This window comes from Phyllobates terribilis, unplaced genomic scaffold, assembly GCF_046119375.1.
Source record: "Phyllobates terribilis strain yellow unplaced genomic scaffold, ASM4611937v1 Scaffold_4__5_contigs__length_816908805, whole genome shotgun sequence".
Classification (NCBI taxonomy): domain Eukaryota; kingdom Metazoa; phylum Chordata; class Amphibia; order Anura; family Dendrobatidae; genus Phyllobates; species Phyllobates terribilis.
Genome location: NW_027362764.1, coordinates 742,664,757 through 742,688,754, shown reverse-complemented (window position 1 = coordinate 742,688,754; position 23,998 = coordinate 742,664,757). Strand labels below are relative to the sequence as shown.

General features: G+C 44.0%; 1 protein-coding gene across 4 annotated transcripts in view; it reads right to left on the bottom strand.

The window, feature by feature from the left end:
• The window catches only part of TAF2 (TATA-box binding protein associated factor 2), a 249,454-nt gene that overhangs the window by 19,692 nt on the left and 205,764 nt on the right, over nt 1–23,998 (bottom strand). For 2 of the 4 annotated variants that reach the window (XM_073679808.1, XM_073679810.1), the window contains exons 22-24: nt 13,542–13,651; nt 3,048–3,277; nt 1,044–1,190 (exon numbers count right to left, since the gene is read on the bottom strand). In XM_073679808.1, the coding sequence (XP_073535909.1) occupies nt 1,044–1,190; nt 3,048–3,277; nt 13,542–13,651 (487 nt within the window). The remainder of the gene's footprint in view (nt 1–1,043; nt 1,191–3,047; nt 3,278–13,541; nt 13,652–23,998) is intronic. The other 2 variants (XM_073679809.1, XM_073679811.1) reach the window with 1 other exon arrangement.

Here is a 23,998-nt window from a genome sequence, read left to right as displayed (position 1 = left end):
TTTAACCCCTACAGCATGCTGTCTTCACATTATATAGCGGAAACCTGCTGACAGATTCCCTTTAAAGCCGTAAAGCTACAAAAATTAGAATAACAAGCGATCAAATCTTTTCTACCCCAAAATGCTATCAGTAAAGACATAAGCCCGCCACCTAAAAAAAAAAAAACACAAAACATAAAAAAATAAGCTCTCACACAGCTCCATTGATAGAAAAATGAAAATTTTATCGGTCTGAGAAAAAAAAATAGCGAAGCTTTTTTTTTTTAAAGGAATTTTGTTCATTACTTGTATTTTTTTAAGTTTGGTATCGCCGTAATTGTACTAATGTTATGTCGCCAAAAGAAAAAAAAGATTGCTAAATTGTGCTCTTTTTGTATAATTTCACTGCACTTGGAATTTTTTTCCCGTTTCCCAGTGCATTGATTTGTAGAATGAACGGAGATATAAAAAAAAAAAAAAAATCAAAACCATATACGGCAATGTGTATGGGGAAAAAAAATGACGGCTCTTGGAAGAAGGGGAGGTACAATAAAAGCGCAAAAACAGAAAATCGCCATGGTCGGGAAGGGTTTTCATTTTAAGGCTTTCACCCAAAATTAAAAAATTTAATTTCTATCCTACACTCTATACTTGAAAATGAATTAAGACCCCAAAAGACAACAGCGCTGACCTGTCCGCGGTGGAGGAGAAGACAGCGGACATATGCTGTTGCAGGGAATAGCAAGAAAAGACACTGATGACTTCTCGCCCCAAGTTCTTTGATAATGTCTAATGTAGCAGGCACTGTGCAAACAAAGCACTGGCAGGCCAACACTCTGCGGAACAGTAAAGACCACCCAGTCATAAGACCTACTTTTTAGGAAACCAAACTTTTTCCAGTTAGCTCCGTCTAAAGAGGTCACTGAAGCCCTAGGAAACCAGGTGATAAAGTGAGAACCTTACCTACTGGGTCCGAGACAGCTTCTAAAAGAGTACATATAAAACGCCATGTCTAGCACAAGAACCTCCCATGGTATTAAGAGACTGAATCTACATTTTCTTACTCTGATTTTCATTTTGACTTTACTGCTGTCCTCCTCCTCATCCTGTACCTGCCCAGGCTCCAGTGCTGACTCAAGAAGCATGTCTGCTTTCCTTTTCATCCCCAGCAGATGAGACACTGCAATGGACACCGATTCTTTGGAGTCGTCCTTTAATAAAAAAAAAAAAGAAGAGAGAAAGTGAGAAGTATTTCTACAAGACTCCGATATAACACATCACATATGGATGTCAGTGATATCAATGCACATTATTATTTTTTGCAATCAATAAGATAAGCTGTAACTGTCTGATCGCTGGGAGTCTGGCTGTTGAGAAACCTACTGAGGCCCAAAATAAAGATAGAATAAGGAGGACTTAGGACTATTTGTTTTATACCTCTGCAGGTGTCACAATTGATACGATACTTTATGAGATGTTTGGGTACAAGACTCCGATATAACTGTTCACATGATCTAATTGCTGGGAGTCTGGCTGTTAAGAAACCTACTGAGGCCCATAATAAAGATTAGATAAGCCATAACTGTCCGATTGCTGGGAGTCTGGCTGTTGAGAAACCTACTGAGGCCCATACTAAAGATTAGCTTAGCCATAACGGTCTGATCTCTGGGAGTCTGGCGGTTGAAAAACCTACCGAGGACCATAATAAAGGTTAGATTAGCCATAACTGTCCGATTGCTGGGAGTCTGGCTGTTGAGAAACCTACTGATGCCTATAATAAAGATTAGATAAGCAATAACTGGCTGATCACTGGGAGTCTGGTGGTTGAAAAACCTACTGAGGTCCATAATAAAGATTAGATAAGCCATAACTGTCTGATTGCTGGGAGTCTGGTGGTTGAAAAACCTACCGAGGACCATAATAAAGGTTAGATTAGCCATAACTGTCTGATTGCTGGGAGTCTGGCTGTTGAGAAACCTACTGTGGTCTATAATAAAGAGTAGATAAGCAATAACTGGCTGATCACTGGGAATCTGGCAGTTGAGAAACCTACTGAGCCCCATAATAAAGATAGAATAAGAAAGACTTAGGACTATTTGTTTTAGGCCTCTGCAGATGTCACAATCGATACAATACCTTTTAACCTTATGTACACCATAGTTCACTTTCAGGGTCTGTTCCCACATGGCGAAGACACGTAGGATTTTCCGCCACAATACCGGCAAAAGGGATAAAAGTTTACAAAATCTAGAAACATTTGAAAAAAAATCTGCAGTGTTATTTTGACCCGAGGCGTGGATTTTCACCATTTTAAGCGCTTTTTTTGCCACTGTTGAAAATCAGATTTTTTTATTTCATTATGCATAGGAGGTGAAGGACTGAGAATCTGTCCTGATGTGAATCTGCCATTCATGGGAATAATGTGCACATAAAAGAATCCAGTTCAACCTACAATATAATTACTTACAGTAAGGAGGTCCATATAAAGCAAGTTTATATTATTGGGTGTCCAGTGAAGTCTACAAAGAATGGAGGTATCAGCTTCAAAGGGAATCTGTCAGCAGGTTTTTGCTGAAAGCTAAATGATGTTGGGGCAAAGACCCTGATTCCAGTGATGTATCACTTACTGGACGATATGGGAAATGATAGAACTTTTTTATTAAAAGCTCAATAATGTTTATTTTCTGAAACTAAATAAATCTTCAAGTAGGATGGAAGACTACAAACCAGAGCTGCCCCTCCACTAGCAACACATATGTGACAGGGACACAAGACGTGGGTTGTGTAAAGTAGACAACCCTTTAAGTAAATGGATGTGCATCCTGGACGGATGAATATAGTGTAGACGATCCTGCAGGGCGAAATTTACTAAACAGCAACTATTGATCACTACCTGGATATACGGACTATTTTTCGTGATTGAAAACTTAGAGAAGTCAAATGCGAAAGCCGATTTGACCAAAAGCTTCTCAGCGGTGTCAGATTGTATTTTTGTCAGAGATTTCTGCCAAATTCCTGGATTATTTCACAGCTAGGAACATAACATTAAAAATGTTCTTTAATCTTACGCTGTTTAGAAATCCAGTGACTTGCCCGTGCATGTTGACACTTGGCAAAGGGTCCAGGATAGCAGCGACCGGCTCTGGAATGATGGTTGGGTTCAGAACGGCTTTCTTTTCCTTTAGATTAAGGACTAATCCGAGTTCTGGCAACGGCAAGCATGAAGGTCTGCTGAGGCCGAACAGTATGTGATACAGATCCACTGCTCCGCAGCGCAGGCGCCAATCATGGGAGGTACCTGTAAAAAATAAATAACAGTGTGTTACTTCTATCGCTAGGATCTGATATTACTTCATGAAGGTTGGGGTCTGACATCTAGGATCCTCAGCAATCTTGGGAATAAAAGGAGCAGCAGCCAGCTGTGCAGCACTCTTCATTCAAGTAAAATAGTCGCCCTTATATTGCTCAAAACCAATGGATGCAAGTGTGACTACAGCTTATGAGAGAATAGGTAAAGTCACCATGATTTGTCTGTAGCGATGACATCCCGTCTAACAAAGGAGGTGATGCAGCACAAGACTGCTGAGGCCAGTGAGTCACTGCAGCCCTGTAAACAAAGATAAGTGGGGAGCAGTGGATTCAATAAGCAAACTTCTGCTTTTTTTTTGTTTAAAGTTGTTTTCCAGTCTTTGCCCCAATTTTATTCCCATTTCTGACAACCCCTTTTAGTGTGCCCATCTGAGGCAACAGAACAATTATAGGAGTGTGTATATATGGGGTAATTAATTTTAATGGTATTTATCCATCTGAATCACAACAACCTTGGCTTATCGTAGGGAGAAAAGGGAATCCTTCAACGTGTAAAGCCTTCTTAGTGAACAGATCCTAATACCATCTGAAAGGGACAAACAAGCCTGGATAGTATAAGGCTCCGTCTTGTCACTTGAATGGAAAACTATCCCTATTTTCTTTCATGTATCAACACAATTCTAGAACTGCACTTAATACTATGAACTTTCCTTTTTTATCTATATCCTGCTATCTCTACCCTCCCTGAGACTGAATACGCTTTCTCTCCTCTCCACATTGTTGAAATCAGTGTACACCACCCTCCTCTTTTCTCCTGCTATCTCTATCACTGAAAAAAAGCAGATGGGTGCAGGTAGCAATCAGAACAAGGGTTTGTATAATTCTCAGCAGATCACTTGGCTAGATAAAAGGATTTACAGATACTCCGCACCAGAAAAATGGTGAGTTTTTTTTTTTTATGAAAAGTTGGATAACTTTGAATTTAGGAAGCATATAAATGAAGAAATTCTGTGCGAAGGTGTACATAGCTTTGAGAAGACAATGGGGTGTTATGGTGAAGTGCAACCCTAAACTTTCTGATCCCTATTTATATATATCTGGGGTTTTTCGAATGGTTTTGGCTAAATGTTCCATCACAATGACATAAAACACAGAAGAAAGAGAGAATGCCCCCAACACACACATATATATATATATATATATATATATATATATATATATATATATATATATATATATATATATATATATATATATATATATATATATATATATATATATATACACACACAGTGCAGACCAAAAGTTAGGACACACCTTCTCATTTAAAGATTTTTCTGTATTTTCATGACTTTGAAAATTGTACATTCACACTGAAGGCATCAAAACTATGAATTAACCCATGTGGAATTATATACTTAACAAAAAAGTGTGAAACAACTGAAAATATGTCTTATATTCTAGGTTCTTCAAAGTAGCCACCTTTTGCTTTGATGACTGCTTTGCACACTCTTGGCATTCTCTTGATGAGCTTCAAGAGGTAGTCACCGGAAATGGTTTTCACTTCACAGGTGTGCCCTGTCAGGTTTAATAAGTGGGATTTCTTGCCTTATGAATGGGGTTGGGACCATCAGTTGTGTTGTGCAGAAGTCTGGTGGATACACAGCTGATAGTCCTACTGAATAGACTGTTAGAATTTGTATTATGGCAAGAAAAAAGCAGCTAAGTAAAGAAAAACGAGTGGCCATCAATGCTTTAAGAAATGAAGGTCAGTCAGTCCGAAAAATTGGGAAAACTTTGAAAGTGTCCCCAAGTGCAGTTACAAAAAACATCAAGCGCTACAAAGAAACTGGCTCACATGAGGACCGCCCCAGGAAAGGAAGACCAAGAGTCACCTCTGCTTCTGAGGATAAGTTTATCCGAGTCACCAGACTCAGAAATCGCAGGTTAACAACAGCTCAGATAAGAGACCAGGTCAATGCCACACAGAGTTCTAGCAGCAGACACATCTCTACAACAACTGTTAAGAGGAGACTTTGTGCAGCAGGCCTTCATGGTAAAATAGCTGCTAGGAAACCACTGCTAAGGACAGGCAACAAGCAGAAGAGACTTGTTTGGGCTAAAGAACACAACGAATGGACATTAGACCAGTGGAAATCTGTGCTTTGGTCTGATGAGTCCAAATTTGAGATCTTTGGTTCCAACCACCGTGTCTTTGTACGATGCAGAAAAGGTGAACGGATGGACTCTACATGCCTGGTTCCCACCGTGAAGCATGGAGGAGGAGGTGTGATGGTGTGGGGGTGCTTTGCTGGTGACACTGTTGGGGATTTATTCAAAATTGAAGGCATACTGAACCAGCATGGCTACCACAGCATCTTGCAGCGGCATGCTATTCCATCCGGTTTGTGTTTAGTTGGACCATCATTTATTTTTCAACAGGACAATGATCCCAAGCACACCTCCAGGCTGTGTAAGGGCTATTTGACCAAGAATGAGAGTGATGGGGTGCTACGCCAGATGACCTGACCTCCACAGTCACCAGACCTGAACCCAATCGAGATGGTTTGGGGTGAGCTGGACCGCAGAGTGAAGGCAAAAGGGCCAGCAAGTGCTAAGTATCTCTGGGAACTCCTTCAAGATTGTTGGAAGACCATTTCCGGTGACTACCTCTTGAAGCTCATCAAGAGAATGCCAAGAGTGTGCAAATCAGTCATCAAAGCAAAAGGTGGCTACTTTGAAGAACCTAGAATATAAGACATATTTTCTGTTGTTTCACACTTTTTTGTTAAGTATATAATTCCACATGTGTTAATTCATAGTTTTGATGCCTTCAGTGTGAATGTACAATTTTCATAGTCATGAAAATACAGAAAAATCTTTAAATGAGATGCGTCCAAACTTTTGTTCTGTACTGTATATACACATATATATATATATATCCAAACACATATGTATATCGCAATATTTAAATTTTTATATATATATATATATATATATATATATATATATATATATATATATATATATATATATATATATATATATATATATATATAGTTTAAATGTAGCGCAATAAGCTTTTTTTAAAAAAAATTTAAAAAAAAGATACGCAATTTATTTTTTTAGATCTATAATTTTAATTAAAATATATTTTACGTAGCTGCTCGATATGGCTGAATCTGCAGCTGCCCAAGTAAAATATAAGCGGGGTTTCGAGTATCACCGAGGGAGCATAAGCCAGACTTTCTGTACTTTTATCCCGGAAACAGGCTGGGTAAACAAAAACGTATTCTGTGCTTTACAGGGGAAGGGGGGTAAAACTGGAAAGTCAGGGATGCAAAGCTATAATCCGAGGCCGTGTTTTAACATCTGGCAGCTTGTACGCCTGGCAAGCGCTCTCTGAATTTACTCCACCTCCCGGAGAGCAAAGAAACGATTGGAAAATATAATAACAATAAAGACCCTGAGAGCGCAGACACGCACAGTAATATGCTTGTGCAGGACGGACACGCTGCCGAGATTTATGGCTGCCATTTCTTACAAAGTCCTCACTGTTCCAGTTATTGAGCGACCTTACGGGAGATAATCAGATTTTCTCTTTCTTACGTTAAATGTATGTTTTCGGTGTTTGATAAAACAGCAATTTTCAGAACGGCCTCTTAGGGAGGGTTCCTCCTTTTTTTAATGGAAACTTTACAGAAATGAGAAAATTTGGTCCTATAGATCCTACAGTTTGTCCTTAGGAGATCAGATCCCAGGGTCGTTCTGGTAGCCCATGGGCAACATTATACGCCTATATGTATATTCTTAGGGATAAAAGGATAAGGGGTGAGGTACATTTACCACTTTTAGGATGCTGATCTATTGGCCAGAGTCTGTTTGCTCTGAGGACCCAGTAGGTCTGTGAATTAAATGATAGCCCCCCAAATTAAGATTTGGGATCAAGCATTAAAAAAAAAAAAAAAAAAAGATCTGAAGAGTAGTGCTGACTATGGGCATTTCTTGCAAAGATTAATATTTGGAGCAGTGTAAAGCTTTATTTTCCCCATGGAAGCACTAGCATGGAAATTAAACTAGCATAACAGTAGAGCAGATCAGTCTGGAGTATGGTACTGGCATAGTAGTAGAGCAGATCAGTGTGGGGTATGGTACTGGCATAGTAGTAGAGCAGATCAGTGTGAGGTATGGTACTGGCATAGAGTAGAGCAGATCAGTGTGGGGTATGGTACTGGCATAGAGTAGAGCAGATCAGTGTGGGGTATGGTACTGGCATAGTAGTAGAGCAGATCAGTGTGGGGTATGCTACTGGCATAACAGTAGAGCAGATCAGTCTGGAGTATGGTACTGGCATAGCAGTAGAGCAGATCAGTGTGGAGTATGGTACTGGCATAGCAGTAGAGCAGATCAGTGTGGAGTATGGTACTGGCATAGCAGTAGAGCAGATCAGTGTGGAGTATGGTACTAGCATAGCAGTAGAGCAGATCAGTCTGGGGTATGGTACTGGCATAGCAGTAGAGCAGATCAGTCTGGGGTATGGTACTAGCATAGCAGTAGAGCAGATCAATGTGGGGTATGGTACTGGCATAGCAGTAGAGCAGATCAGTGTGGGGTATGGTACTGGCATAGCAGTAGAGCAGATCAGTGTGGGGTATGGTACTGGCATAGCAGTAGAGCAGATCAGTGTGGGGTATGGTACTGGCATAGCAGTAGAGCAGATCAGTGTGGGGTATGCTACTGGCATAGCAGTAGAGCAGATCAGTGTGGGGTATGCTACTGGCATAGCAGTAGAGCAGATCAGTCTGGAGTATCGTACTGGCATAGTAGTAGAGCAGATCAGTGTGGGGTATGGTACTGGCATAGCAGTAGAGCAGATCAGTGTGGGGTATGGTACTGGCATAGCAGTAGAGCAGATCAGTGTGGAGTATGGTACTGGCATAGCAGTAGAGCAGATCAGTGTGGAGTATGGTACTAGCATAGCAGTACAGCAGATCAGTCTGGGGTATGGTACTGGCATAGCAGTAGAGCAGATCAGTCTGGGGTATGGTACTAGCATAGCAGTAGAGCAGATCAGTGTGGGGGATGGTACTGGCATAACAGTAGAGCAGATCAGTCTGGAGTATGGTACTGGCATAGTAGTAGAGCAGATCAGTGTGGGGTATGGTACTGGCATAGAGTAGAGCAGATCAGTGTGGGGTATGGTACTGGCATAGAGTAGAGCAGATCAGTGTGGGGTATGGTACTGGCATAGTAGTAGAGCAGATCAGTGCGGGGTATGGTACTGGCATAACAGTAGAGCAGATCAGTGTGGAGTATGGTACTGGCATAGCAGTAGAGCAGATCAGTGTGGAGTATGGTACTGGCATAGCAGTAGAGCAGATCAGTGTGGAGTATGGTACTGGCATAGCAGTAGAGCAGATCAGTGTGGAGTATGGTACTAGCATAGCAGTAGAGCAGATCAGTCTGGGGTATGGTACTGGCATAGCAGTAGAGCAGATCAGTGTGGGGTATGGTACTGGCATAGCAGTAGAGCAGATCAGTGTGGGGTATGGTACTGGCATAGCAGTAGAGCAGATCAGTGTGGGGTATGCTACTGGCATAGCAGTAGAGCAGATCAGTCTGGGGTATGGTACTGGCATAGCAGTAGAGCAGATCGGTCTGGGGTATGGTACTGGCATAGCAGTAGAGCAGATCAGTGTGGGGTATGGTACTGGCATAGCAGTAGAGCAGATCAGTGTGGGGTATGGTACTGGCATAGAGTAGAGCAGATCAGTGTGGGGTATGGTACTAGCATAGCAGTAGAGCAGATCAATGTGGGGTATGGTACTGGCACAGCAGTAGAGCAGATCAGTGTGGGGTATGGTACTGGCATAGCAGTAGAGCAGATCAGTGTGGGGTATGGTACTGGCATAGCAGTAGAGCAGATCAGTGTGGGGTATGGTACTGGCATAGCAGTAGAGAAGATCAGTGTGAGGTATGGTACTGGCATAGCAGTAGAGCAGATCAGTGTGGGGTATGGTACTGGCATAGCAGTAGAACAGATCAGTGTGGGGTATGGTACTGGCATAACAGTAGAGCAGATAAGTGTGGGGTATGGTACTGGCATAACAGTAGAGCAGATAAGTCTGGAGTATGGTACTGGCATAGTAGTAGAGCAGATCAGTATGGGGTATGGTAGCAGTGTATAAGAAGCTCCGCAAACTTGTGGTGGGCCAAAAAAATCATGCGACACTTGGCTATGGAAGTGGGGGAGTTTGGGAAGCATGCAGCCAGCCGCACCATCAGTGGACCCTTCTAACAAAAAGTAAAAAGAAGACACCCCAAAAGATTAAATTGCTGCATATCAGTGGAAATTAAAGCCTATAAGGATAGGACATGACAGTTGCAACTGATGAAATTCTATGTAGAGGGGGAGGAGTTAGATGCAGAGCTCCTCCCCCTTCTACGCTCTCGTGTTTACATAGAATCTTATCAGTAATGTAACAATGTGTCTGAAGACAGATTTTACCCATGAATTGAGAATGAATGATCAATCCAGGAGGAGAAAAAAAAACTGATTTCTCTCCATTTATGAAATAAAATTTAAAACGATGGTTGCACTTTAAAGTTCCTAAACGTTTGTTTTTTTTAATGTCAGGAGATGAGTCTCTCACACAGGGATACAGATATCTTGTCTACCAACCATCGATGGCTGCTTATGTAGATAATCACTATGTCAATCACTGGTGAAGAGGAGGGGAACCGAGCTGATGAAGACGACTGAAAACTGTGCTAGGGCCCTGAGCAGCAGCTTTGTGCACTGATTAGTTACTAAGATGCACAAGCCAAAGAAGCAGGCACCGGGCGCCCACTGGAAACAGGCAGCGGGCGCCCACGGGAAACAGGCAGCGGGCGCCCACGGGAAACAGGCAGCGGGCGCCCGCTGGAAACAGGCAGTGAATGTAGTATTAATGAGCACGTGTGAACACGGCTCCTACAGACAGTGAGTGGCGCAGCGCTGGCACAGGCTCACTAACTCCACATTCCCAATAGGACGTTGGGCCTCCTGTTCTTAGCATCAATAAAGGGATCAGCAACCGGACCACCAGAGATTATACATTTTGCTGCTATCTTGTGAAAACTGTTGTACATGGGAAAACCCATTTGAATTTATTCCCAAAGATTGGGAACAACAGCGTCATCCATGAAGTGCTGTCTAGAGCAGAAGATGACGTCCAACCACAGAGAAGACAAAACTGGTACTTCATGGAGATCGATCAAGCATTTCAAGGCTGGAATTAGCCCTTTTTTATGATCTCCATTGGATGATGGGAAGGGCTTCTCAGATCAAGATCTCCCACCCTTGCAGAAGTGTGAATGCAGCTCTTTAGTATGACACAAGTTGTTACTCAGAAGAACCAATTCTATCATGTACTGTGTACAGTAGATAGAATCTATATGAAATTGGTAAAATGGAGTTCAAAAGGCAACCTGGATGTTTTACAGATAACGCAATGAGCATTTAGTGATTTTTTTTTTTTTTTTTTTTTTAATGGATACTGGACAAATTCATTCTTCAAAAAAAAAGGACGTCTACAGTTCTTGCCATGTGGTTTCCAATAAGATTCAAACTTTCATGATGCGACTGGGGCTGAAATATCCCATTCACACAAACTGACGGAAACCTGAGCAGGAAAACCGAGCGAGCTCCCTGAAGGAGGCCTCAATAGCTAATTAACCCGGCAGTCTGTGTGTGGTATCCCGACAGATCTCCAAAGTGTGGTTACATGCATGTGCCAAGAGGTTTTTTTTTTGCTTCCTCAATGAATGGCTCTGAAACAAGTGTTTATACTGGATCATCTCGCCGGGTACGTATTGCGCCTGATTTAGCCCTGCCTGTACTTTAGAACATCATATACAACCGGTGCAAAATTCTTTAATGAATCCCCTTCCCACATAAGAACGCAACCACGTCCGAAATGTGTTGTTCCTACTGGAAACAAACGCAGTAAGTGTTAGCTGATATTACAGACAATTACTAGCCAACAGCCCACCGAGAGAGCCATGAGCAGACGACTCCGATCTAGGCCATTTAACCCGTAAGACGAAGGTTCAGTAATCGGTCATCATTGATTTCCTTTAAAATAATGAGCTGCCCAAAAAAAGCCTACAAATGACTACTAGACATACAGATTGTATCGATTCATCAAATGTCAAAGTTCCCTGGTAAGACTAGAAAAAAAAATTAAAATGTAGAAAAAAAAAAAATAACATTTTTTTTTTTAAATAAAAAGTGCTTTATATTTAGCAAGTGTTAAGATAAAAAAAAAATAATTGTATCACCGTGATCGTTAAAAATTAAGCAAATTAATTATTTAAAGGAATTATCCCATAAAAAAACAAACAAACTGAGCTTTACCTATACTCTCCGGGTCAAGCGTTGTGACTCCACCGCTGCATTGGACTTTGCCGATTGGCCGCAGCTCTGTCATCAAGACGTCAACACTGCAGCCTGTCACCAAACTCATTGGCTAGTGAAGTCTACATCAGCAGAGCTGATGAGGACCTTAGTGATTGGCTGCAGTGCTGTCAACGTGATGTCACGATTGCAGCAGCGGAAGCACACAGCGATGACCAGTAAAGTGTAAGTAAAACTCATTATGTTTTTTTCACATCTAACTGACCCTAGGGAAATAAAGTTTATTGAAATGAGAAAAACCCTTTTAATCCACGTCTTAAATGACATTCAAAAAAAAAAAAAAAAAAAAATTCTAAATGTATAAAGAAAAACTTTTATGAATGCCAAATTTTTCAATTAAAAATATGACTCATCCAGCAAGAAATAAACCCAGATATGGCTCCATCTACGTAAAAATAAAACTGTTAAAGCTTTGTAAAGTGCAAAAGTAACAAAATAAATATATATTTATGATCCTGTATTATACTCCAGAGCTGTACTCACTATTCTGCTTGTGCAGTCACTGTGTACATACATTATATTACTGATCATGTACTGATCCTGAGTTACATCCTGTATTATACTCCAGAGCTGCACTCACTATTCTGCTGGTGGAGTCACTGTATATACATTACATTACATATCCTGTACTGATCCTGAGTTACATCCTGTATTATACTCCAGAGCTGCACTCACTATTCTGCTGGTGCAGTCACTGTGTACATACATTACATTACTGATCCTGTACTGATCCTGAGTTACATCCTGTATTATACTCCAGAGCTGCACTCACTATTCTGCTGGTGCTGTCACTGTGTACATACATTATATTACTGATCATGTACTGATTCTGAGTTACATCCTGTATTATACTCCAGAGCTGCACTCACTATTCTGCTGGTGGAGTCACTGTATATACATTACATTACTTATCCTGTACTGATCCTGAGTTACATCCTGTATTATACTCCAGAGCTGCACTCACTATTCTGCTGGTACAGTCACTGTGTACATACATTACATTACTTATCCTGTACTGATCCTGAGTTACATCCTGTATTATACTCCAGAGCTGCACTCACTATTCTGCTGGTGCAGTCACTGTACATACATTACACTACTTATCCTGTACTGATCCTGAGTTACATCCGGTATTATACCCCAGAGCTGCACTCACTATTCTGCTGGTGCAGTCACTGTGTACATACATTACATTACTGATCCTGTACTGATCCTGAGTTACATCCTGTATTATACTCCAGAGCTGCACTCACTATTCTGCTGGTGCAGTCACTGTGTACATACATTACATTACTGATCCTGAGTTACATCCTGTATTATACTCCAGAGCTGCACTCACTATTCTGCTGGTGCAGTCACTGTGTACATACATTACATTACTGATCCTGAGTTACCTCCTGTATTATACTCCAGAGCTGCACTCACTATTCTGCTGGTGCAGTCACTGTGTACATACATTACATTACTTATCCTGTACTGATCCTGAGTTACATCCTGTATTATACTCCAGAGCTGCACTCACTATTCTGCTGGTGCAGTCACTGTGTACATTCAGTGGCATGTGAAAGTTTGTGCACCCCTGGTTAAAATTACTGTGAATGGTTAAGCAAGTTAAAGATGGAGTAATCTCTAAAAGGCCTAAAGTTAAAGATGACACATTTGCTTTGTATTTCAGGCAAAAAAAAAAAATATTTTCATCTTTTACATTTTAAAAATTACAAAACAGGAAAGTGTCTGCGTTTTCTTTTTCCATTGCTGGATCGGGGTCCGCAGCATCTCGGCTGACGACGTTTACCTGAATTCATCAGCTTCCAGATTTGGTCGACGAGAGCTTCGTTACAGAGCAGAGACTCCACGTTCTTGGTGAATGGCGGGTTCTTTGACAGCATGTAAAGTATCTTGTGCCTGAAAACAAACACAATTCGTCAACCGAAAGAAATAAGTAAAGAAAATATTTATACTGGAGAGCGCTGAATGACCGCATTGTTGTAGGAGAACGGTACAAAAGACCAAAAGGTCAATAAACAGGACGGAACCTCAAAGATACAAGGAACTAAGGATCTGCTGATACAAACGCATCGTATGCCATCATTAGTCCGGCGCCACAGGACGACATGATGCATCAAACCACTAGAGACGTTTACAAGATAATTATTGCAGAAGGCTTCTTGGGTCCAAAATACTGGACCTCCAAGGCCTATAATTTACATTACACAGATCTATAGTTAAAAGGGTTTTCCAGGATGAAGAAAGAAGTCTGGAGTCACTGACTGCAGAATTAAAGCAGCGTGCAATGCCCACACAGTCATGATTCCCCTACGTTTGTAGCGAGTGGGTGGTCATGTGACCACTTCCATGCGATTTGCGTACTCTAAGTCAAGTGCCGACTAGAGTTTTCAGCCACTTCAAAGTAGCGCTGGAAATACAGAGGAATCTTGAGTGTAGATGAATCATTAATGAAAGATCAGACATGTTGATATGCAACATTCCCAATCCTTGTTTCTGTTGTTCCAATGACATTACTTTCTATGAAATATGTCCACCCAGAGCACAGAAGCAGTGAGAATACTCTGGATTCACTACATTTGGAAGAAAATTTAATAACCCCCAGGACATTGGAGTAGATAAGCTGTGGAAACGTTGGCCAGGTCCATTTCCTCATGCATCTTAGACACAGGTTCACACCAGTGGCATTTTATTCTTCAGTATAACTATGCAAACTGCTTCAAGGTACAGCCACATGTCCAGGAGACTCTACAGATAATCTGCAAAGTAAATCGCAGGAAAATTTATACAAAAAAATTACCACTAAATTAAGAAGATTGTTTGGCAGATCTCCCTGAAGAAAACAGCAGAGGGGCTATTAAAAAAATCCCTCTACTACTCACCTCCGTGGCACTTCTCTGGTGCTCCATGGAAGCATTGACAATGAAGGCGAGTATAGTGGGGTTTTTTTTCTTTAAAGGGAATCGGTAACAAGGTTTTAGTTACCCCATCTGAGAGCAGTATGATGTAGGGGCAGAGACCCTGATTCCAGCGATGTATCACTTACTGGGCTGCTTGCTGTTGTTTTGATAAAATCCCTGTTATCTCTGCTGAAGATCTACCAGTTCTCTGGATGCAGAGCTGTGAATAACCCCGCCCACATCACTGATTGGCAGAAATCAGTGGTGGGGGCGGAGTTGGACTACCTGGCTGCAGGTTTACTAGTCCTCTAGCAATAATCTCCTGCTGATAAAACTGTAATATTATCAAAACTACAACAGGCAGGCCAGTAAGTGACACATCATTGGAATCAGTGTCTCTGTCTCTACATCATGCTGCTCTCAGATTAGTTGACAAAAACTGGTTGACAGATTCCCTTTAAATGTTGACAATAGGGGATTTCTATTTCAGACCTCTCATAACTTTACATTTTGTTGTGGAATTTGACATCCTTATTCAACGTAATAGGAAAAAAAAACCACAGAAAAGACTGACATGCTAATTATTTAAAACTCCACACCTGAGGTCATTTTCTGAGTGGAAAATTTCTGCAGAGTGTGGATTAGATTTGCGCAAACCTCACCCACCTTGCCGATACCATATCCCACTGCAGATTTTTAGTCCAAAATTCCAAGAAGTGAAAGTACCCCAATACAGAGTGCCCTCTATAATACTCAGTCTGTGTATATACGGTCACCTCCAAGTAGCTGCACCACAAGCAGAGGTGAAAGTTTACAGCAGGTTGAGGATACAAAGTGCAGATATAATACGTTGGTCATTTCCCATCACATAACTCCTATGTAAACAACTGCTCAGCCTGCTTTAAGCAATACATAGCGGGGTCTAGCCGTTATGTCCCCCAGAAAATCAACTGTTGCAGGGTCGTGGGTGTCAAAAAAATAAACAAAAACACTAGAGGGTTATATTATTTCTTTCTCTGGATGTCGTCAAGGTCGGCCCTCTTTCTCCTCTCCATCGCTCACATCCTCTCCGCACACGCACCCGCTCTACACTCCTACGGGCGCACGCACCCCCTCTCTGCTCCACCACGCACACGCACCCCCTCTCCGCTCCGCCACGCACACGCACCCCCTCTCCGCTCCGCCGCACACACGCACCCCCTCCACCGCGCACACGCACCCCCTCCGCCGCGCACACACACCCCCTCCGCCGCGCACACGCATCCCCTATCCGCCGCGCACACGCACCCCCTCTCCACTCTGCTGTGCACACGCACCCCCTCTCCACTCTGCTGCGCACCCCCTCTCCGCCGCGCACACGCACCCCCTCTCCTGCGCACACGCACCCCCTCTCCGCTCCACCGCGCACACGCACCCCCTCTCCGCTCCGCCGCGCACATGCACCCCCTCTCCGCTCCGCCGCGCACACGCACCCCCTCTCCGCTCCGCCGCGCACACGCACCCCCTCTCCGCTCCGCCGCGCACCCGCAACCCCTCCGCCGCGCACACGCAACCCCTCCGCCGCGCACACGCACCCCCTCTCCACTCTGCTGCGCACACGCACCCCCTCTCCACTCTGCTGCGCACACGCACCCCCTCTCCGCTCCACCGCGCACATGCACCCCCTCTCCGCTCCGCCGCGCACACGCACCCCCTCTCCGCTCCGCCGCGCACACGCACCCCCTCTCCGCTCCGCCACGCACACGCAACCCCTCCGCCGCGCACACGCATCCCCTCCGCCGCGCACACACACCCCCTCCGCCACTCACACGCACCCCCTCTCCGCCGTGCACACGCATCCCCTCTCCGCCGTGCACACGCATCCCCTCTCCGCCGTGCACACGCATCCCCTCTCCGCCGCGCACCCCCTCTCCGCCGCGCACACGCACCCCCTCTCCACTCTGCTGCGCACACGCACCCCCTCTCCGCTCCGCCGCGCACATGCACCCCCTCTCCGCTCCGCCGCGCACATGCACCCCCTCTCCGCTCCGCCACGCACATGCACCCCCTCTCCGCTCAGTCGCGCACATGCATCATCACTCCGCATGCACACACCCCCTCTCCACTCTGCTGCACGCACACATGCACTCTCTCCACTCTGCCGAAGCACGCACGCAGCCTCTCCAATGCACACCCAGCCTGGTTACCTCCATTATTACATAACAATGGTAACAAATAGAACAAAAATAGTTAAACAACTGGAATTAATTGCACAACCCCAATAAATAATGGACATGTGCACTAAATCTAAAGACATCTTGGAGCCCATCTGCAAGCTAAGTGTCTGAAGTCATGATATATACGAGCAGGTCATTAATTATTGCAATGTCCTGAGTAACTGTTATGGTTATTGTTGCCATCGCTGTAAACAAGAACAATACAAACACCAGTGACTGGTTGTGAGCTGCTGACAGGCTGCATCCACGGATGGTCTCTGATTTATAACTATTAGACGGACAGTTCACTGATGAGTGATCTAACCTGACAGATCCACAACCAATAGTTCACAGCAGAACTCAAACCATTATCACTGACATACTGAACCAGCAAAATGACAATCACCTCTTGCACTCTTTGTCCTTTCCAGGTTTTTCCTCTTAGAGTTCCCAAGCAGAGACTGGAGTATCTGTTCATACGGCCACAATAAACCGTACACTCCATAGAGGTGGCCTTTATGGAAGAGTGGGCAGAGAAAAGCCTTTACCTACACACAAAAATTGTAAGGCTCATGCATTTTGTGTTTGCCAAAAGATACATGGGACACTCCCCAAATGTATGGAGGAAGGTGATGTGGTCAGATGAGACCAAAATTCAACTTTTTGGCCACTAAGGTAAACGTGCCAAAGCAACACAGCTCATCACCCCAAGAACACCATCTCCACAATAAAACATGGTGGTGGCAGCATCATGCTCTGGGGATGTTTTTCGGCAGCAAGGACAGGGAAAACGGTCCAAGTCGAGGGGGGTGGGGGGAGACAGATGGAGCGAAATACAGGGATATTCTTGAGCAAAACCTGTTTCAGTCTGTCAGTGATTTGAGACTGGGACGGAGGTTCACCTTCCAACAAGACAATTACCCAAAGCATACTGCTAAAGCACCACTCTAGTGGTTTAAGGGGAAACGTGTAAATGTTTTGGAGTGGCCTAGTCAAAGCCCAGACCTTAATCCAATTGAGAATCTGTGGTCAGACTTGAAGGAGCTGCAGCAGTTTTGCCTTGAGGAAAGGGCAAAAATCCCAATGGCTTATCCAAAGCGACTTGCAGATGTAATTGCCGCAAAAGGAGGCTCTACAAAGTACTGACTTTAGAGGTTGAATAGTTATGCACACTGAAGTACTATGTAGAAGTAGAAACTCATGCTAGTTATTTTCATATGTAATCTGGGCTACACTACATCCCCAGTTGTTGCCCCCCATCAATCAGATATTGATGACCTATCCTAAGGTCACTTTGGTGAAGTATGATGAAATTGCCTTTATGCTTTACCATAGACTTGTAACCGGTACAGGTAACTTTTCATAGATATGCTCTCATCTGGTAATGTTTTGACACAGTTATCCTAATTTTTGACAGCAAACGTGAGTGTCACGTAGTGACTAGTGACTGTGGGCACCTATCCAATCCCTCGAACTAGGGGCACCCTAGTTTATCCCTGTCCCCTGGATTACTCCTGAAGGTGGAGATGCCGGGCTCACGTACATTGCTATGCTCCTATCTTAACCCTTATCTGTCCCCTCCCTCACCCAGGGAGGCCGAAGTATATAGAATTACACTAACCAGACAGACAGGGATAAATGAAAATCATACAAAACATACTCATCAAACAACAGAGTGGAACACAGTGGAGGTGTAGGAAGGTGAAACCAAATAAGAGAGGATGAACACAAACTCCACGCAACAATCTCTTGAACCAACTCCAAACACTGAACTTTACACCTCCAACTCCTAACCAGGCAGTAAGAACTATCACTGCCAATTCCCATGTGGCAGTGGCGAGCATATATAGCAGAGGGGAGTGGCCAACACTGAACAGCTGAGACAATCCAGGATGGAAAGCTCCAGGAGAGCAACTGAACTGATTAACCTTTTCCCACTTTTTCTTAATGTATACTGGCCGAGAGTCACGGCATTGTGGGTCTGAGCCCAGAAGATAGGAGCAGCACAATGGATTAAATGCATGGTGAGGCATATATTGTTTTTCGTTTTTTTTTTTAAAAGAACTGATTAACCCTTCACTGCCAGCAAGGAAAAAACCTGCACTGTTTAATAAGATGGTGAAGCAGCTCTAATCGGTGCCAGAGTTAGAGCAACCAGACGCCGTGATCTTCTGGCCCCTCGCTGTCGCGGTATCCCCATGACAATAAGCTTGACTATAAAATATGAATCCCACCATGTGACAAGGCAGTAACTTAAAGTGTAGTCCCTTATGTTGAGACACAGACCTGTCACCTCTGGTTGTAGCCCAACATCAGCCCCTGCTACCCTGTGGCTCTCCCTATAAAAGGGGTCTCTTACAATTTACAATACCTTCAAATCAGCATGTCTAAATAACACAGAAAAAGCACAGTCATGATATTTGGGTTCATTATCCACTTTTCGTTTTGGCTGCCGCGGGCCAGAAAGAATACGTTATCAGAAACACACAGCGCCGGGGACAAATAAACCAACAGAACACACAGAAATCTAAACACAGAATTGGCTTCCAGCATCCCCCAAATCCCCGAGCACTGAGCTCTGTATTTAGAGAAGATGAAGTGTGTTTAACTTCCTTCCACATCCCATTCTGCAGTTACCGAGACTTTCCCCCTATTAGTCCTAATCTGTCACATGGAAGTCAACTTTAAGCAATGAAATATGTAGCTCAGAGACCCTGGCTGAGCAAATATGCAATAAATGTATAGATTACTTGGACAAAAACCACATTTCCTATTAGCTCTGTCCTTAAAAGTGTAAATCAACTACCGGACAACCCCAATTGTGATAAACGCCTGTTCCGGAAGCGGCACCGTTCCAGTGATGTCTGAGCTGCTGTTCCCTGTTCTTTAACTGGAGTCCTGAATCCATTAGGCAGGAGTTGCCAAGTAATGGACAATCCCTTAAATACTATTTTTTTAAACCCTTCCCAATAGGGTGATTTTTCTATTTTGCAGTTTGGTATTTATTTAGCAGGCATTATTAACAATAAAAAAAAACAATAAATCTGCAATTGTTTTTAAAATTTTCATTTTTTTTTTTAGAGTTTATTCTATAGTTGGCATGATAACTTTATTATTTAGTGTTATGTCTATTTACAGAAAAGGGTTACAATGGCAAGCTCACTTTAAATGGCAGACATTTAATAAATCAGTGTGGAGGGGAAAGGTTATGGGGGTGCATCACTTCGGTCCTCTGGACTCTCACTGTCAAGACAGCGGTGCCAGAAAGGGCCGCCTCTTCAATCCAATGGATTTGTCTTCAGCTGCTGTGCTCTGAATAGTCAGCACGTTGGCTCAGTGGTTAGCACTGTTGCTTTGCAGCTCTGGGGTCCTGGGTTCAAATCCCACCAAGGACAACATCTGCAAGGAGTCTGTATGTTCTCCCCGTGTTTGTGTGGGTTTCCTCCGGGTTCTCCAGTTTCCTCCCACACTCCAAAGACATAACGATAGGGAATCTAGATTGTGAGCCCCAATGGGGACAGTGATGATAATGTTTGTTCTGGTCCTCTTCCTCTCTGAAGAGACAATTTGTATATACCTCAAAATACGCTACATATATTTGAAGGCTTAAGGGTTTCAATGCTGGACTCGGGGAGCGCTAACTTCACGGGGAGCAAAATACTTGCCCCGGGCATTGGCAACCCACCCTATGCCAGTGCTACAAATGTACGGATGGCTGCAGCGTGTCCTCGGTCTATAACGGCAAGAGTCGGACGTGTGTTTTTCAGCTTATCGCCAGGCTGCTTCTTTGTGAGGCAGCCCTTTGATTCTTTCAAAAATTGGTAATACTACCGAAGGTCATGTACAGAGAACCTCTGAATATTGTTTCAGCCACCTACTTCCATCTCCTCTTTAAGGAGGTGACACCTCCATATTATATGTGTGAAAGATAGGAACTTTATAGGACAAAAAGGATCTTTATATAGAGAACCTCCCCTGTGCCTGGTTCACCGCACACGGCAGTACAGTAATTAATGCTCTTTACAACATGGCTTCAGTTCCCTGGAGAGAAGCAGAGGACTGTCCAGCCTGCAGCAAAAGAGTTCGGATTATACAATTATAGAAACTTGGCAGGCATAGAAAAGTCAGTTTTCTGTTGCTGGTCGGCCTGTCGACAGTAAGCTTCTGTGAACGGACCAGACCAGAGCATTACCTCCCTCTGGTGGAAAGTGAAATCATAGTAAGGTTGTAAAGGGGCTCTGTCCGTTTTCCTGATTGGATTTTTGTAACAAAAGTAGGAGAGAAACCCAAACCAGCAAACCCCTAAAAACAATCAGCAACCAATAAGTCCTGAGTGCCGGGAAGAATATCAACAACTGATCCTCAGACAGGGCCACGAGAAATAAGGTGGGAGCTGTTCCACCTAATGCACAGAACGAGAAAGCGATTTTACAAGTCAGTACAAAAATCCAATATTCTCAATAACATCGGGGAAACAGGATCATGGGACATCCTAAAGCTGTCCCAATGGGTGGGAAAAAAAACAGCAGACCAGGTGCACCACCTAACAGCCAGTGACCTGCTGAACCTTAGGCCCTAAGCTGGCATCGGCAGAAGCCATACAGTGGATTTTGTAAAACTTGACAAAGGTATTGACAAGAGACCCAGGTGGAAACCTTGCAGACCTGAGCAGCAGAGGCTTGATGTCCGACCACCATGGTGGAATGAGAAGTGATCCAAAGAGGCAGAGATTTTCACTTGGGCTTGTAGGCTTCCACAATAACTCTCCTGATCCATCGAAAAATGGTTGTCTTGGAGGCTGACAAGCCCTTCTGTGGGCCGTCTGGAATCACAAAGAAAATTGGAAAGGCTTCTGTAACTGAAACATTGGATCTTGTTAGGGTCATCAGAACCTGACGATGAACAGAATGTTCTCAGGGATGAAACAGAGATGGACAATAGTAGGGGAGGACCATCTTCTCATTAATATGGGAAGTCGTAACCACCTTTGGAAGAAAAGATGGAACAGAGCAAAGGACCACCTTGTCTTCGTTAGGGACAAGAAAGGGAGCCCTGCAGGTAAGGGCAGCCAACTCAGACACCCTATGGATGGAGGTTACGACCAACAAAAATGACACTTTCCAAGAAAGGATCTTTGAAGAAAGCTGCAAGAGAGGTACAAAGACAGAGCGTAGACAGAACCAGATTGAGGTCCCACGTTACATCGGGTGCTTGAAAGGAGGGGAGCAATAAGACACTTCCTGGAGGAAGGTCTTAACCTGTTTATGAGAGGCCAGCATGTGCTGAAAGAAAATGGAAAGAACCCCTGCCCCGTGAGGGAGGAGAGGCGGCATACAGATCAGAGTGAATAACGGAAATGATTCTTGGAAAGGAAAAAACAATAGACAGAAAGTCCCACTGTTGACACCAGAGAAAGATATCCAGGTACGATGGTAAACCTTGGCAGCTTGCTAGCCTTCAGCATAGTCTGAACAACAGAGTTGCACAGACCCTTTGATCTCAGAGGCTTCGCTTCAACAGCCACGCCATTGAACGCAGGTGAGGTAAAGTTGGGTCGGGGCCATGGTGCGTCTACAACCAGCTGGATAAGGTTGGAGTACCATGCCCTGCGATACCAAACAGGGTTATAAGGAGAGCCGGAAAGCCTTCTGCTTTGACTGGTTAGAATATGAAGTAGAAGACGCAGAGAAGGGAAGAGATAGAGAAGGGAAGAGATAGCGAAGGGAAGAGATAGAGAAGAGAAAGCTGCCCATGGAGTGACCAGAACGTCTACCGTGAATGACCTACGTGTCTTGGGAACTGGGGTCGTAGATTAGGACATTGTAATTGAGACAAGATGCGAAAAAAGTCCATGTTGGGGTTGACCCAGAGAAGACAAATGTAACTGAAGATTTCTGTAAACAGAGCCCACTCCTCAGAGAGCAGAGGAACATGCTGCTCATGGCTCCCCCTTGATGGTTCAGGAAGGTGACCGTGGTTGAGTTATCTGTCTGTACGTGAAGCAGACAGTCTTTTAGGAGAGTGGACCAGAAAGATGGCCCTCAGTTTCAACAAACTGACCTGGAAGCAGGATTTCTAGTGACCACAGCGCTGAGAAGTCTGATGTTTGAAGACTGGACTCCAGCCCGAGAGACTGGCTTCTATCGTAGCCATTTGCCACTGAAGAGGGAGGAAAGGCTTGCTAGATATCAGAGCCGGGGCTGTTAACCACCAAAGAATAACTATGCAGACTCGAAAAGGGAGACATCTGCATTGATCTAGGGTGCTCACTCCACTGACTTGTTCTTCGGATATAGTAAGCATTGGATACTGTAGCAGCTGGGTGTTCACTGACTTGTTCTTCGGATATAGTAAGCATTGGATACTGTAGCAGCTGGGTGTCACACTGGGCAAAAACTGTAACCATCCTGATCAGGACTCTCATGTAGTAACGGATGGCGCACAAGAACTCTGTCTGACACTGAGCCACTCCAGACTGAAGAAAAGAGAGCTTGTACGGTGGTAGAAAGACCTAGGTGTCTTGGGTTATGGTCAGAAATTTCAGGCACTGAGGCGGTGTCAGACAAGGCATCTGGATGTTGCTAATCCAATCGAAGGACATCAAGGAATCCAAGGTGGTCGTGAGGTTGGTGAAGGTTTCCTTTTTGGATGGAGATCGTTGAAATAATGGATGACAGCCAGTCACCTGGCACACAGAGGTCATCCCTTCAGTGGCCTCTCGTATTCGTGGAGACAACGGCACTCCGGTATGGCAGCAGCAACGGCGGATGGGCGACAGGCAGCAGATGGCGTCCGCAGGGAGGTACACTACAGTGGATTGCACGCTGTGTGTCTTCCCTGACTAGCTACTAAAGATGGAGGACATCCATACCACCACTTGGGAAGGAACCGTAAAATAAAAAAAATAAAAAAAATTGAAAAACCGTGCAGAAGACCTGATACAGGTTGTGTCTACCTTCTACAGACACTAGGCTAAAACTCAGCTGCCATTTGTCTGAGGAGAGGGTACAACCCACCAGGCGGAGCCAACACTATTTTCACCTATTGTAGAGCCCCCTAGAGGCAGGGAGTATACCCACAGTCCTGTGTCCTCTCAATGCTATTAATGAGAGATGTTATTTAGTACACCCCATGAAATAAGCATCTGGAGC